This window comes from Balaenoptera ricei, chromosome 1, assembly GCF_028023285.1.
Source record: "Balaenoptera ricei isolate mBalRic1 chromosome 1, mBalRic1.hap2, whole genome shotgun sequence".
Lineage (NCBI taxonomy): Eukaryota > Metazoa > Chordata > Mammalia > Artiodactyla > Balaenopteridae > Balaenoptera > Balaenoptera ricei.
Genome location: NC_082639.1, coordinates 54,650,095 through 54,663,814, shown reverse-complemented (window position 1 = coordinate 54,663,814; position 13,720 = coordinate 54,650,095). Strand labels below are relative to the sequence as shown.

General features: G+C 41.5%; 1 protein-coding gene across 2 annotated transcripts in view; it reads right to left on the bottom strand.

Moving 5' to 3' along the window:
• The window catches only part of PGM1 (phosphoglucomutase 1), a 56,157-nt gene that overhangs the window by 31,463 nt on the left and 10,974 nt on the right, over positions 1-13,720 (bottom strand). Inside the window, exon 1 of one of the 2 annotated variants that reach the window (XM_059923942.1) lies at positions 262-754. The exons of the other annotated variant lie outside the window; for it this stretch is intronic. Within the exon in view, the coding sequence (XP_059779925.1) occupies positions 262-561 (300 nt within the window). The 5' untranslated portion in view covers positions 562-754. Of the gene's footprint in view, positions 1-261; positions 755-13,720 lie in introns of those variants that run through there. 2 annotated transcript variants of the gene reach the window in all.

Sequence of the window (13,720 nt, the reverse complement as noted above, 5' to 3'; positions counted from 1 at the left end):
AAGCAACAGGTACTTTTTCAAGCAACAGGCACGGAGCACAACATAAGAAATTAAGCTTACATTCCCATATCCCATGTGACTAATGTAATTTCAGGGGTAATATCACAATATACAATCTCTGAAGTCACAATGAAACTTAATTGGATGTTAGTAGCATTGAGGTGTTTACAATATACAAATCTTTGTACCTGTGTATATTTCTGCAAAATTAAGAGGTTATGTGGAGAGCCAGAAGCATAGCAATACTTATCGTATACCAACCCCATTGGCAGCTGCCATCTGCACTATTGTCTCTATTGCTGATTTATTAAAATACCGCCCATCTCCACCAACCACCAGTGTGGATCCCTGGCGATCTTTTAGGTCTATGGAAAAGAATATACTCTGGATGAAATTCTCCAGATAGCATGGCTTTGCCTCGAAATAATAGGTTTTCTTCCGTAATCCACTAGTTCCTGGTTTCTGGTCATAGTAGGGAGCTGTAGCAAAAGTCAACAGAGGGAGAGGACCTTCTTCCATTCTTCTGTATTTCCCGGAAATCCATTCATCAGAATCACTCATCTTTCACTTCCACCAGCTGGCTCAGCGAGGGTGTCCAGAAAGCAGTCAAGGGTCCCCCAAATAGTCTGTCCAAACTGAAGCTGCAACAGTGTTGGCCGAGTAACTAAAATAGAGGTCTTGCCTGGAAGATCACTCTCAATGAGGAAGCAGAGTTAATTCCTGTTGTCGTCACCCCTTGTGAAAAAGAAAAGGACCAAACACCCACCCACATCCACAGATCTTCAAAGTTGTTTTGATGAGGACAGTCTGCCCACATAACCAAGCCAAATACCCTTCAATTATTTTTGCCTCGTTTCCCTGTTAGGGTGGAGATGGGTCCAGAGGGTGTTGCATGCAGCAGGCTTCAGTTACAAACACCAGGTGGCCTCCAGACTCCACTCTCAGAGCCAGACAAAGACGGAGCAAGTGCAGTCCTAAGACGCAGGATCATGAACAAGACACCCTGGTGTGGCTCCCACTGCTACTGACACCCCTTAAAACAGAGCCTCTCTGGGCAGTCATCACTGAGAAGGCCAACTGCAGCTAAAGTTGTTCCAGGCCATCTCACAAGTTAAAGGTCAATCTTAAAATGGAAGTGAGGGATCTCAGTTACCTCTGGTTTACTTTCATCACTGTCATTTTGATACTTAAGTATTTGATACTCAAGTAATTTTTTTTTACTTCCCACATGCAATCCCAGTTAGAAGGAAAAAAAGCATCTAACAGAACAGATTTATTCATTGGCCACCAAAGATTTAACAAAAAAGTATTCACTTCTAGAAGAATAGAGATTCACAAATATTCCCTGAATGACCAACAGCTTGGTCATTCCCTTGAACTTATAGAAAAGTAGGGATGAAGACGCACCAAATCCTTGAAAACATAAGCAGAATAGTGTGTGTGTGGTAGGGGGAGAGGGAAGTAAGTTTTTCTGAATGCATGAGGCTTGATCAAGTTATTATTTGGAAAAATAATATGGACATAAGATTAAATTTTGTATATTCATATTCTCAGTTTTAAGTAGACTTGACTTTTAAGAAAACATTTTTAGTGAAGCAGTTTAAGTCCTTTGCATTTGAAGAACCTAAGATGTTTAAAAACGCTCTACCTCATCCCATTTGATCCCTGAGATTTTATTAATAATCTATGTCGGTACATACATGTTGTGTTCTTTATCTGGCTCAGCAAAAGTTGTCAGTTACGAAGCTCCATTGTCAAGGTTTTGGTGAACTTGTTAACAAGGCTTAAAAAGTAAATCAGGACTAGTTACGCCACATGTCTGGGCAGTTTGATGTGCACATAAAAGTCAGGTTTTCAAGGGAAAAGTAGTAATCTCTTGAGAAACAAAATCTGAGTATTTTTCTACTAATTTGTCAAGCCAGGTCCAAAAGCAGACAGGCCCTGAGAGCAGCAGACTGCCCTCTGTGAGGCAAGAATGTCTCTGTGTTCCAGGGGCTACTCATACTGGACCAGGAGAGCTAACGGGCTCATGAGCAGAAAGCAGGCCACTACCAAGGAAGCCTAGTCTCCTTCAAATGGCAAACGGGGCTGGCCCACCTGCAAAGAGGGCCTCGAGACATAACATTATAACAATTCACAGGACACGTCTATTAAGCTGAAAACCAGTCAGCCAAAAGACAATTGCTTTTTATAGCTTATTATTCCCTCTTATTTCAATTTTAAAACTAAAATTCTTATGAAGTAAGCTTCCTTTGCGAACAGTAGTTTACACACCCAATGTTTTTCAACTTACTACAAATACATTTCTTTAATTCATATTTTTTAAGTTCTGTGGCCAGTTTTCTCTGATTTTAGATAGGCTCGCAAATTATGCCAGTCTATGTGTCTTGACATATTTAATAATAGATCCGCATTTGTGAAATATCAACTCAACAATCTTTTCATTGGGAATAACAGAGCAACCAACCATGTAACTGGTAGTGTCCTTAACAAGGTCTTGAAAGCCCAGCATAGATTCAGGGACACTTCGTTGCAAAGGGGCTCCAATATCCCCACTAAAGCTTCTCTGCCCACACATTCCAGCATGTTCTCTGCTGGTGATCGACCGCTCTCTCTCGAAGCTCTTTCTAAAGTCAGAACTAGGAGAATAATGTTTTGTTGGGGGCTTTTCCCACACATTCACTTATTTTATTTACAGTTTATGGTCAATGCAAATCAATTCCGTAAAATGAGAAATGATGAAGAATCAAGGCATAACTATGAAAATTCAAAATCGACAGATGTTCAACACAAAAACCCACAAGCATCAAAATGGGTTTGTTTGCAGCGTAAGATCCAACAGGTGTTATTTCAAAGGATGGCAAATGCTTGCTTTTTTCTTTTTAAAGACAGTGGCCACATCAGATACTAGAACAGCTTAGCAGTGTGTTTTCATATGAACTAAAATTTGTTTCTAAAAATATTTTTTCACATTGAAACTGTTGTAAGAGCTACACTTCTCCAGGATTAAGCCTGTTCCTAGGCCTAGTACCAGTTTCTAACCACCTAAAAACTGACTGATACAGAAAGTATTCCAAACGTAAGTATTCTGATTCTTAAAGGTGAAAATATATATACTCTAAAGTAGTTTAGAAGAATCACTGCAAACAATAATGCTGGTGCTCTTCCACTCCTAACTCTCCAAATAGCTGATATGCCACTTTGGGGTTCATTATTTGATGGCTTCTCACTTCCAAGGTTTTTAAATATATCTCCCCAGTGGAACATATTCATATTTAAAACATTACTGAACACAAATGGAAATAGACAGCAGTGTTTGAGCATCGAGAAGTCCTACCTGTGAAACCTGGGGAATCAGGTCACTAGGTGAACCCAGCGCCCCCCTTCCTGGATGGGAATGTCCGTGTGGGCACATACGCTTTTTTACTTCACTGTATGTGAGCCAGCTTTATGGCGAGGCATGGACTGGAAAAGACCCCATCTCTCACGGCCCTTGCACATGCCAATGAATATCCAGCAATTTAAGCGCACATCAAATCTAAGGCTCCGAAGGAGAGAGTTCTGTACCCCAAAATGAAGAGCAATGTTTTCACCAACTACATGTGTCAGCATGGTGTTTGTCAACATGCAAAACTAAACCAAAAACATATAATCTTTGCCCTAGAAAAGCTTCTGTTCTAAAGATGGGCCTGAGTCATAATTTTATGGACACTATAGAATTCAGCCCCACATAAAAATATTACCAGAAGCAGCAATGTTAGATGGACTCTGAAGTGTGGTAAAAAAGAAGAAGCATTAAAAACATTAAGCTTCCGAAGACTCTCAGACTAAGTGGGGTAGCTATTAAGAAACTCATTTGTTTGAGCTCTCCAGCAAAGGTTGAACTTCATCTTCGGAAACGTTACTGTCGAGCATAGCGAAGCCAATTTGGCCTAATGAATTCGCCTGCCTTGCCAGTACTCCTTCACAATGACACAAATTACATTTAAACCATGCGGGGGATTTAAGGATTATTCCCTTCAGACAAGGAACTTTCATACTGGTCTTGGGTCCAATCAATTTCACAATGGCAGCGTTATGAACCCCTTCGCTCCCAGCCTCGCAAAGACTCCAGCTCCCACTCTGATCAGCAATGATGTCTTCCTAGTAGAACATAGCAGAAACTGAAGACTTGCCAATCCTTTATTCATTCTATCTTTCTTTCTTTTTTGCCACTGACAAATATTTACTGGGTTACTAACTGCTGTGCCCCAGGGCCAGTGCGAGGGCTGGACCCAGGGCCAGTGCGAGGGCTGGACCCAGGGTCTGAAAAGGTTCGCCTCTTCAAACCAAGAATTATTCTTTAGAAAATGCCACAGGTGTGGGCATAGTGGATAGAACTGGTAACCCTTTCTCTCAGCACAAGCACTAGAAAGAAAGCTACTAACTGGGCTAAAAGCAGCAGGGGTCATTAGACCCCCAGCCCAAAGCCCTGCGCTTGTGACAGCTGCAGGTACCTGCCTGAGTGCTTGGGGTGTTTGACCCCAGTGACAGGAAACAAAAGCTGGGAAAAGTCATTCATTTCTCCAACCAACAGTAAGTAGGCATGTAGTGAATGCCAGCCCCAGGAGAGGCACTGCAGGATAATGCAAAAACCACAGGTTCAGGAGCCAGACACAACCAGGGCTCATATCTTGCACTCTAAAGTGTATGAGGAGGTATAATCTTGAGCAAGTTAACTGACTTGAGCCTGTAAGATGGGGATAGCTGTCAAGGTTGTTCTGAGAACTGAATTGGGCAACAGGTGTGAAAACACTTAGTACCTGTGTCTGGCATACAGCAGATTATCAGTAAATGTCAGCCCCTCACCCTTCCATTCTTAATGTCCTCATCTCTAAAATGGGATAATGATACCTGCCTCACAAGGTTTGTGGGACGATGACTTCCCCGAATGTCTATGAAAGCCTCTGTGTACTAGAAAATGATGTAAAGATATGCATTTTTTTCACATTCTGAGGGGTGATAGGGATAGGAAAAAAAGATGAACGGACCTTTGTTCTTAAGAAGTTCATCTTGGAGGAGCCATCACAGCCTGGTGGCCTCGGTGCTGTCCCGGAGGTGCATGGACAGAGCCATGACTCTCAAGAGGTTTGCAGTGATGGGGTAAGGCTGAAAAGTAGTTGGGGCAAGATTATAGAGTCTCATGAATCACAATAAAGTTTATTCTGCAGGCACCAAAAGCTATGGAAATTTTTAAGCCAGAGGAATACAAACTGCTATTTTTTGGGAAGTTGAATGGCTGCCAGTGGTGCATCAAATAGCTTGGAGGAGAGACTGGAAAAAGATGAACCAAGGCTTGCAAAAAAGAATTCCCTCTGCAGCTGAGGTGGCTCTGAGGATCCTGGTCTCTGTGATCTTGTCAAGAGCTGCTCCTGGGCTTCCCTGGTGGCACAGTGGTTGAGAGTCTGCCTGCCAATGCAGGGGACACGGGTTCGAGCCCTGGTCTGGGAAGATCCCACATGCCGCGGAGCAGCTAGGCCCGTGAGCCACAATTGCTGAGCCTGCGCGTCTGGAGCCTGTGCCCCACAACAAGAGAGGCCGCGATAGTGAGAGGCCCGCGCACCGCGATGAGGAGTGGCCCCCACTTGCCGCAGCTGGAGGAAGCCCTCGCACAGAAGCGAAGACCCAACACAGCCAAAAATAAATAAATAAATAATTCCCAAAAGACCTGAATGTTAAAAAAAAAAAAAAAAGAATAAAAATATTAAAAAAAAAAAAAAGAGCTGCTCCTCTTACATAGGACTTCAACTTTGAGTCTTGGCTAGTTTGGGCCCTGTTATTTTCCTCCAATATGAAGACACTACCCGAATAAGCTCTCTTTCCTCTGACCCCTTCAGTTCACTCTCTCTCTTCTCTGAGAACGGTCCCCTACCCCACCCCACAAGAGTGGATACCTAGGGCCAAGTTTCTACTGCAGGACCCTGATGCCAGGCCATGATCACCAAGGGCAGACACCTGACCAAAGCTGGATCACTCACATTTTTTCTCCTAGGAATCTAGAATTAGGATTCAGAAGTGTGCCAGTCAGATTCAGTCAGTTCTTGAACTGGGAATACAGGTAAACTCAGGAGCTGTGGGGCAGGGATGTCGTGTCATGAGAATATCTATAGAATTGTAACTGGCAGCCAGATGATACATGAGAATATGAGACAATATTATGCAGGATCCAACTCTGGGTCACTCAGGCGTCCCTAAGAGCTGGGGGCCTGATGTATAGGAAGAACTGGAAAAGAATTCAGAGTAGATTCAGGCAGAATATAGGTTAGATGAATCTTCTCAAGTGGGTAAGGGTTGCAGACTCGTGAGACATGAGAGTTGGGGAATGTGGTCTTTGAACACAAGCCACTTGAGACTCCCCTGGTGGCACTGGCATTCTGGACTGGGGTGCTTCCATAGCCAGATTTCTGGTCAGTGTCACCGCCAATTCCATTGGAAAGGTAACTCCTAATTGCTTGGGATAAGAGAATTTTTTTTTTTTTTTAAATAGATCTTTATTGGAGTATAACTGTTTCACAATACTGTGTTAGTTTCTGTTGTACACCAAAGGGAATCAGCCATATGCATACATATGTCCCCATATCCCCTCCCTCTAGAGCCTCCCTCCCATCCTCCCTATCCCACCCCTCTAGGTCATCACAAAGCACCAAGCTGATCTCCCTGTGCTATGCTGCTGCTTCCCATTAGCTAACTATTTTACATTCGGTGGTGTATATATGTCAATGCTACTCTCACTTCGCCCCAGCTTCCTCCTCCCACCCTGGGTCCTCAAGTCCATTCTCTATGTCTATATCTTTATTCCTGCCCTGCAACTAGGTTCATCGGTACCAATTTTTTTTTTAGATTCCATATATGTGTTAGCATACGGTATTTGTTTTTCTCTTTCTGACTTACTTCACTCTGTAAGACAAACTCTAGGTCCATCCACCTCACTACAAATAACTCAATTTTGTTTCTTTTTATGGCTGAGTAATATTCCATTGTATATATGTGCCACATCTTCTTTATCCATTCATCTGTCGATGGACATTTAGGTTGGTTCCATGTCCTGGCTATCATAAATAGTGCTGCAATGAACATTGTGGTACATGTCTCTTTTTGAATTATGGTTTTCTTGGGGTATATGCCCAGTAGTGGGATTGCTGGGTCATATGGTAGTTCTATTTTTAGTTTTTTAAGGAACCTCCATACTGTTTTCCATAGTGGTTGTATCTATTTACATTCCCACCAACAGTGCAGGAGGGTTCCCTTTTCACCACACCCTTTCCAGCATTTATTGCTTCTAGATTTTTTGATAATAGCCATTCTGACTGGCAAGAGGTGATACCTCATAGTAGTTTTGATTTGCATTTCTCTAATAATTAGTGATGGTGAGCATCTTTTCATGTGCCTCTTGGCCATCTGTATGTCTTCCTTGATGAAATGTCTATTTAGGTCTTCTGCCCATTTTTTAATTGGATTGTTTGTTTTTTGATATTGAGCTCCATGAGCTGTTTGTATATTTTGGAGATTAATCCTTTGTCTGTTGTTTCATTTGCAAATATTTTCTCCCATTCTGAGGGTTGTCTTTTTCTCTTGTTTATGGTTTCCTTTGCTGTGCAAAAGGTTTTAAGTTTCATTAGGTCCCATTTGTTTATTTTTGTTTTTATTTCCCTTTCTCTAGGAGGTGGGTCAAAAAAGATCTTGCTGTAGTTTATGTCAGAGTGTTTTTCCTATGTTTTCCTCTAAGAGTTTTATAGTGTCTGGTCTTACATTTAGGTCTTTAATCCATTTGGAGTTTATTTTTGTGTATGATGTTAGGTAGCATTCTAATTTCATTCTTTTACATGTAGCTGTCTAGTTTTCCCAGCACCACTTATTGAAGAGGCTGTCCTTTCTCCACTGTATGTTCTTGCCTCCCTTGTCGTAAATTAGGTGACCATATGTGCGTGGGTTTATCTCTGGGCATTCTATCCTGTACCATTGATCTATATTTCTGTTTTTGTACCAGTACCATACTGTCTTGATTACTGTAGCTTTGTGGTATAGTTTGAAGTCAGGGATTGGGCACTTCTTAACATAAAAAGAGTTAGAATTAAGTGTAGACATGAAGTAAATCAAACTCACAGTAGAGAGATAATAAGTCATAGTATTAACATTTTTGCAATAAGCTTGGGAGAAAATCTATACTTTAAGTACATTAAGAGACTCTGGGATATTGGTTTATCTAATAGATCGGCCCTGTGATTCCAATTTATAAGATATAGGTGAGTAACTTATTTTGACTTATGATTTCAAGTAAGAGAATTTTATAAAAGTTATAAACATTATTGGATCATTCAAGAAAACTTTGAATGTACCATACTTATATGTTTAAATCATCAGATGCAGAGAGTCTACTGCAATATTTCAGGGAATGGATTCTAAGGCCAGACTGACAAGAGTTGAAACCCAGTTCTGCCAGTCACTGGCTGTTGTGACCTCAGACAAGTTACTTAACCTCTCTGGGCTTCCATTGCCCCCATCTGTAAAAATGGCGAGAACAACAGTCCCCCTACCTCACTTATTGTTGCAGTCATGACTGAATGAAGTAATATACAGAAAATTCTAAAACCGTTGCGGCATAGGGTACCCTACACAAGTATCTGCTATTATCATTATTAGATTATATGAGAACAATGGGAATATTTTCAAAGTTTTGCTTGTTAGACAAAGGCTGTAAAAAGTAAATACACATATTTGATTTATAAACTTGAAATATTCATAGGAGTTTGAGTAAATGAGTATATAGCTAAGATCTCACACACACACACACACACACACACACACCACACCAACTTACACTGACAATGGAGTCAGCAGAGAGAGAGGAAAATGAAGCAGATGTGCTGAGATAAACAGAGAGGAGAGACAGAGGCTAGCTGCCTGGGCTCCTCTTGCCTCGGGCTCTCGTGAGGCCCAAGTGCCCACCCTGCCCTTGGCTTTCAGGAGACCTTCTGGCCTTATGATACAGTCCTCTTAGAGGCTCACTGTGTCAGACTGGGTTTCTCTTACTTGCCACACCTGCACGCTTCAGTGTGTTGAGCAGGGCTCTGTAGTGCATAGCTCCCATTTGCCAGCTCTCAGGCAGGCTCCACCTGCTGTCCCATCCAGGCAAGAAGAGGAAGAAAAGAAACCTCCTGCCTTCACACTTTGAGCAACCTCAGCCAACAGCAAGGAGACTTTGGGCAAAGTATTTAACCTCTCGGTGACCCCATTTTCTCATCTTTGAAATGGCGATTGATAATAGCACCTCTTTAGACTTACTGTGGTGATCATTTCATAGTATTGCAATCTAGAATCATTAGCTTGTACACCTGAAACTAACACAATGTTATATGTCGATTATACCTCAATTTTTAAAAAAATGTATCTCTTAAAGAGAGTTAAAAAAAGAAAGATATAGTACCTACTGCACAGATTTGTTGTATAAAGGTACAATGAGTTAATAAATATAAAGAGCTTAGCACTGGCTGGTTCTAGTGCCCTGTGAGTCCTACATAAGAGTTAGCTTTTATGACTACCCTGAACCAATCTGCAAATATGTAGCTGCGTTTAATAGCTATCTATGAGTATATATGTTTTAATAGAGTTAGGAAGTGTCTTTTAAAGAAAAGGAGAAACTACATTAAACTATAAAGGTACAAGGCCAGAAGAATTACAAGGACCAAATCGTTTGCTTAGAGTTGTAGAGAATCCCAGGTTCAAAAAATACTCCTGAAGCATATTTTGAGTTAAAAACAAACAAAACCGCTACCTAGGAGTGTGTACATCCTTCAGCATGTGCCAGTCTGTTGGCCCTCTGCTTACATCCATATGTCCAGCAGTTACTATGTAAACTGACTTTTTCCATTCATATCATCAGGCACTGTGCACCACGGGAAGATGACAGACTCAAGGTGTCAAACTCCTGATCTACAAGGAGAGATTAATAAGTCAATAAATCATTTTAAAAAGAGTAAAATTTGGGAGTTTGCAAGGGTGCCCTGAGTGTTCAGAGGAGAGAGAAAATTTTTGGAAGGCATTCCCCACTCCACAAATACCATTCTTAATTTGTGTGGTTAAATCTAAAAACAATCTCTCCAACTTGAAGATGCTCAAGGCTTAGGAATTACTTTCATACAAAATGCACATGTCAAGAAGACTCCTGTTTAATAAGAAATCACCAATATTCAATCATTCTGACCTAAAAAAAAACAAACAATGAATATGGTTCATATAAAATTTTTATATGTATTTTTTTTTAAATTTTTTTTTCTATAAATTTATTTATTTATTTTTGGCTGTGTTGGGTCTTCGTTTCTGTGCAAGGGCTTTCTCTAGTTGCAGCAAGCGGGGACCACTCTTCATCGCGGTGCACGGGCCTTTCACTGTCCTGGCCTCTCTTGTTGCGGGGCACAGGCTCCAGACGCGCAGGCTCAGTAGTTGTGGCTCATGGGCTTAGTTGCTCCGCGGCATGTGGGATCTTCCCAGACCAGGGCTCGAACCCGTGTCCCCTGCATTGGCAGGCAGATTCTCAACCACTGCGCCACCAGGGAAGCCCTATATGTATTTTTATCTTATTTCCTTTTTGGAGCATCCTTAAAACTTTTTTCATTTAAATCCCTGAAGAACATTCATTTGGAGCTAGCAGAATATTTTCCCATATTCTGGCTATTACCAGGAACTATGTATTAAAATCCTTTGGTAAAAAGAGGGCTATCTAAAGAATTGCTTGATTTGAAATCATTCATGGCTGTATGCTTCCCTCTTGTGTTGGAAAATGGAAACACAAGCAAGATTTCCTACAGCCTCAGAATGGGTGGGCTACCTGCCTGGAGCAGCATTACACAACTCTCGGGGGTACCATTCGCCTGGAATACGATGAGAATCAAGTCCCTTGGAATTCTGTGGCAGACGGTGATTGGCCCTCTGTCAAATAATTAAAATGGGGCAGATTTCTTGACTTTTAAGAAGAAGAGATGTTACGTTACTCTGTCTCCTCACTAAGGATTTTTCCAATTGCACAGTCTGGCCAAACTAGGATGTCCAGCTGTAAAGAAACTGAATGAAGGTAGCCACAAAGAGGGGACATCTTTTTCTATGGGGTCTTTGTGAGTCTGAGTTTCTGTAAAATGGGGATAGTAAAACTTCCTTTAAAGGTTCTGACAACAAATGAGGAAAGGCATGTAAAGTGCTTATCACAATGCCGGGCTGTAGAGTAGCCACTCAGTAAATGTTATATAAACTACCAAAATAGAGATACTGAGAAGGACTGATCCCATCCTTCTAATACAACCCCTGATCTCTAAAGCACGTGGGCCCAGGCAGGAGAGAATCAATGCTCTGGGTCGGCCTGTGGGATAGATTAAACACCTACGATGGGCCAGGGAAAAGGTGGAGGAAGGGGAATCTACAGTCCCTGCTCTAACCAGAGGACTTTAGACAGGACTGGGTCTGAATCCTGCCTTTGCCAGCTTCTGGCTGTGTATGGCCTTTCTGGTCTCATTTTTCTTATTTGTAAAACAGGGACAATGACACTGCTTTAAAGGCTGTTGTACAGTAGGAGAGAATTGCAGTAGGTCACGATGTGCTGGGCAGTGTTCCAAGAGCTTTACAAGCATTAACTCACTTAATCTTTACAACAACCCTATGAGATCAATACTATTATTCTCAGCCCCTATCTTAGGTATGAGAACACTGGTTATGTCATCTGCCCAAGGTCAAATAGCTAGGAAATTGTGGAGATGGGTTTTGAACCCACGGAATCTGGCTCCAGAGCCCACCCTCTTAACCATCATGCCATTTTGCCTCTTACTGTATTATGTGGCCATGTGAATGGCAAATATATAATATGCAATAGCTTTTAAAACAGCGATCTAAAGAAATGTGGTCATTTTCCCACTCTACACCATTTATGGGAATTCCTGGGATAAACAGTAGCCCAAGTGGGCAGAGGCAGGACACTCTCGCTGGGTTTTAAGATTTAAGTAAGAACAAGGCTTCAGGAAAATCAAAAGTTGCACCACAACATAAAAGATTTGGGAACCCCCTAGACTAGAGCTCTAGATAACTCTATTAAAAATGTCTACCTTGAAGAATTCAGCATAGTGGAAATCTAGGTTTGCATCCCTACGCTTGATAATTTTTAGTATCTTGGTGATCTTGGGCAAATCACTTACCCTCTATTTCCTCATCAGTAAAACCAAGGTCTAAATACCAACTTTTTAAGAGTTGTTGACAAGATAAAAGGAGATCATGTAATGGGCTTATCATGGTACACAGGATTACATGTAGGTTCTCAGGCAGGTTTATTTAATAACAACCCTGCGATGTAGATATCCTCACAATCCCCATTTTACAGATGAGGAAACTGAGGCTTAGGGAATAAATGACTTGCTCAAAGTCTCACAACTAATAAACCGGAAGGCAGGCTTTGACACCAGTTTTAACGCCAAAGCTGGTGCTTAGGCTGTATGGCTCCTTTGGATGATCAAGTGCATTTGAACTTGGAAAAAATTAAGAGGAGATAGATTCCAGGTGACTCTCATCGGGATATTGGCCAAGTGCAAAGTATATGAGTTTTGGTGCCTGTACAACCCACTGCACTTGGTAGACAGAGCACAGGTGTTGTGTGTTGAACTGCGCATCCCACCAAAAAAAAAAAAAAAAGTTAAATTCTGAACCCCAGATACCTGTGAATGTGACCTTATTTGGAAAAAGGGTCTTTGCAGATGCGATCAAATTAAGACGAGGTCATACTGGATTAGAATGGGCCATAAATCCAATCACTGGTGTCTTTATAAGGAGAGTGAGATTCAGAGACAGACACATAGGGAAGAAAGCCAGTGAAGACAGAGACGGAGTTTGGAGTTCTCTGCACCAATGACTGCACCTTAGAGCCCTCCAAACCTTTGTATGCCCATTATTTAAATTAATTCTCACAAAACTCTCCAATAGGGCAGATACTAGACTTGATTCCATTTTACACGTGTGAAAACTGAGCTTTAGATCAGTTAAGCAGAATACACAATATTGCACAGTAAATTGTACAACTGAGATTTGAACCAAAATCTTCAATTCCAACCCATCACTACGAACTAAAGTTATCTGGTAAGATTCAAGGAGCCACCAAGTGGCTGTCTTCCGTTTGACAGTATGTCAGAAGTCTACAAAAGCAGTGTGGATTATGGAGCACTGGAATCTTCTTGTCAATTATTATCATTAGCATAGTTTTAAATAGGGCAACAACGGTATTAGGTATATGCATTAAAGCAGCAACTGTGCCCTGCCTCCACCCTCACTTCACTCTCGGCTAAGGTCTCCCTGATTCCTCTTTATCATCCTGCACTTGCCTCAAAAATCACCTTGTCTGGGCAGAGAAAACATCCTCATTCTTCCTTTCCCCTTCAAGGTGGGGTTGAGTGACTCTGTGATCCTTTGATTCCCTGAACTTCTCCCCTGGAGATTCAGAGGGAGTGCAACCCTGCCAACACCTTGATTTCAGACTTCTGGTCTCCAGAACGGTAAGAAAATAAATTTCTGTAGTTTTAAGCCACCCAGTTTGGAGTCATTTATCACAGCAGCAACAGGAAACTAATACACTTGTATTCACACCATATTTTTGTAACTACTTATGGATTCTCCTCTACCATCATGAATCCACAGAATGAAGATTTTGTCTTAT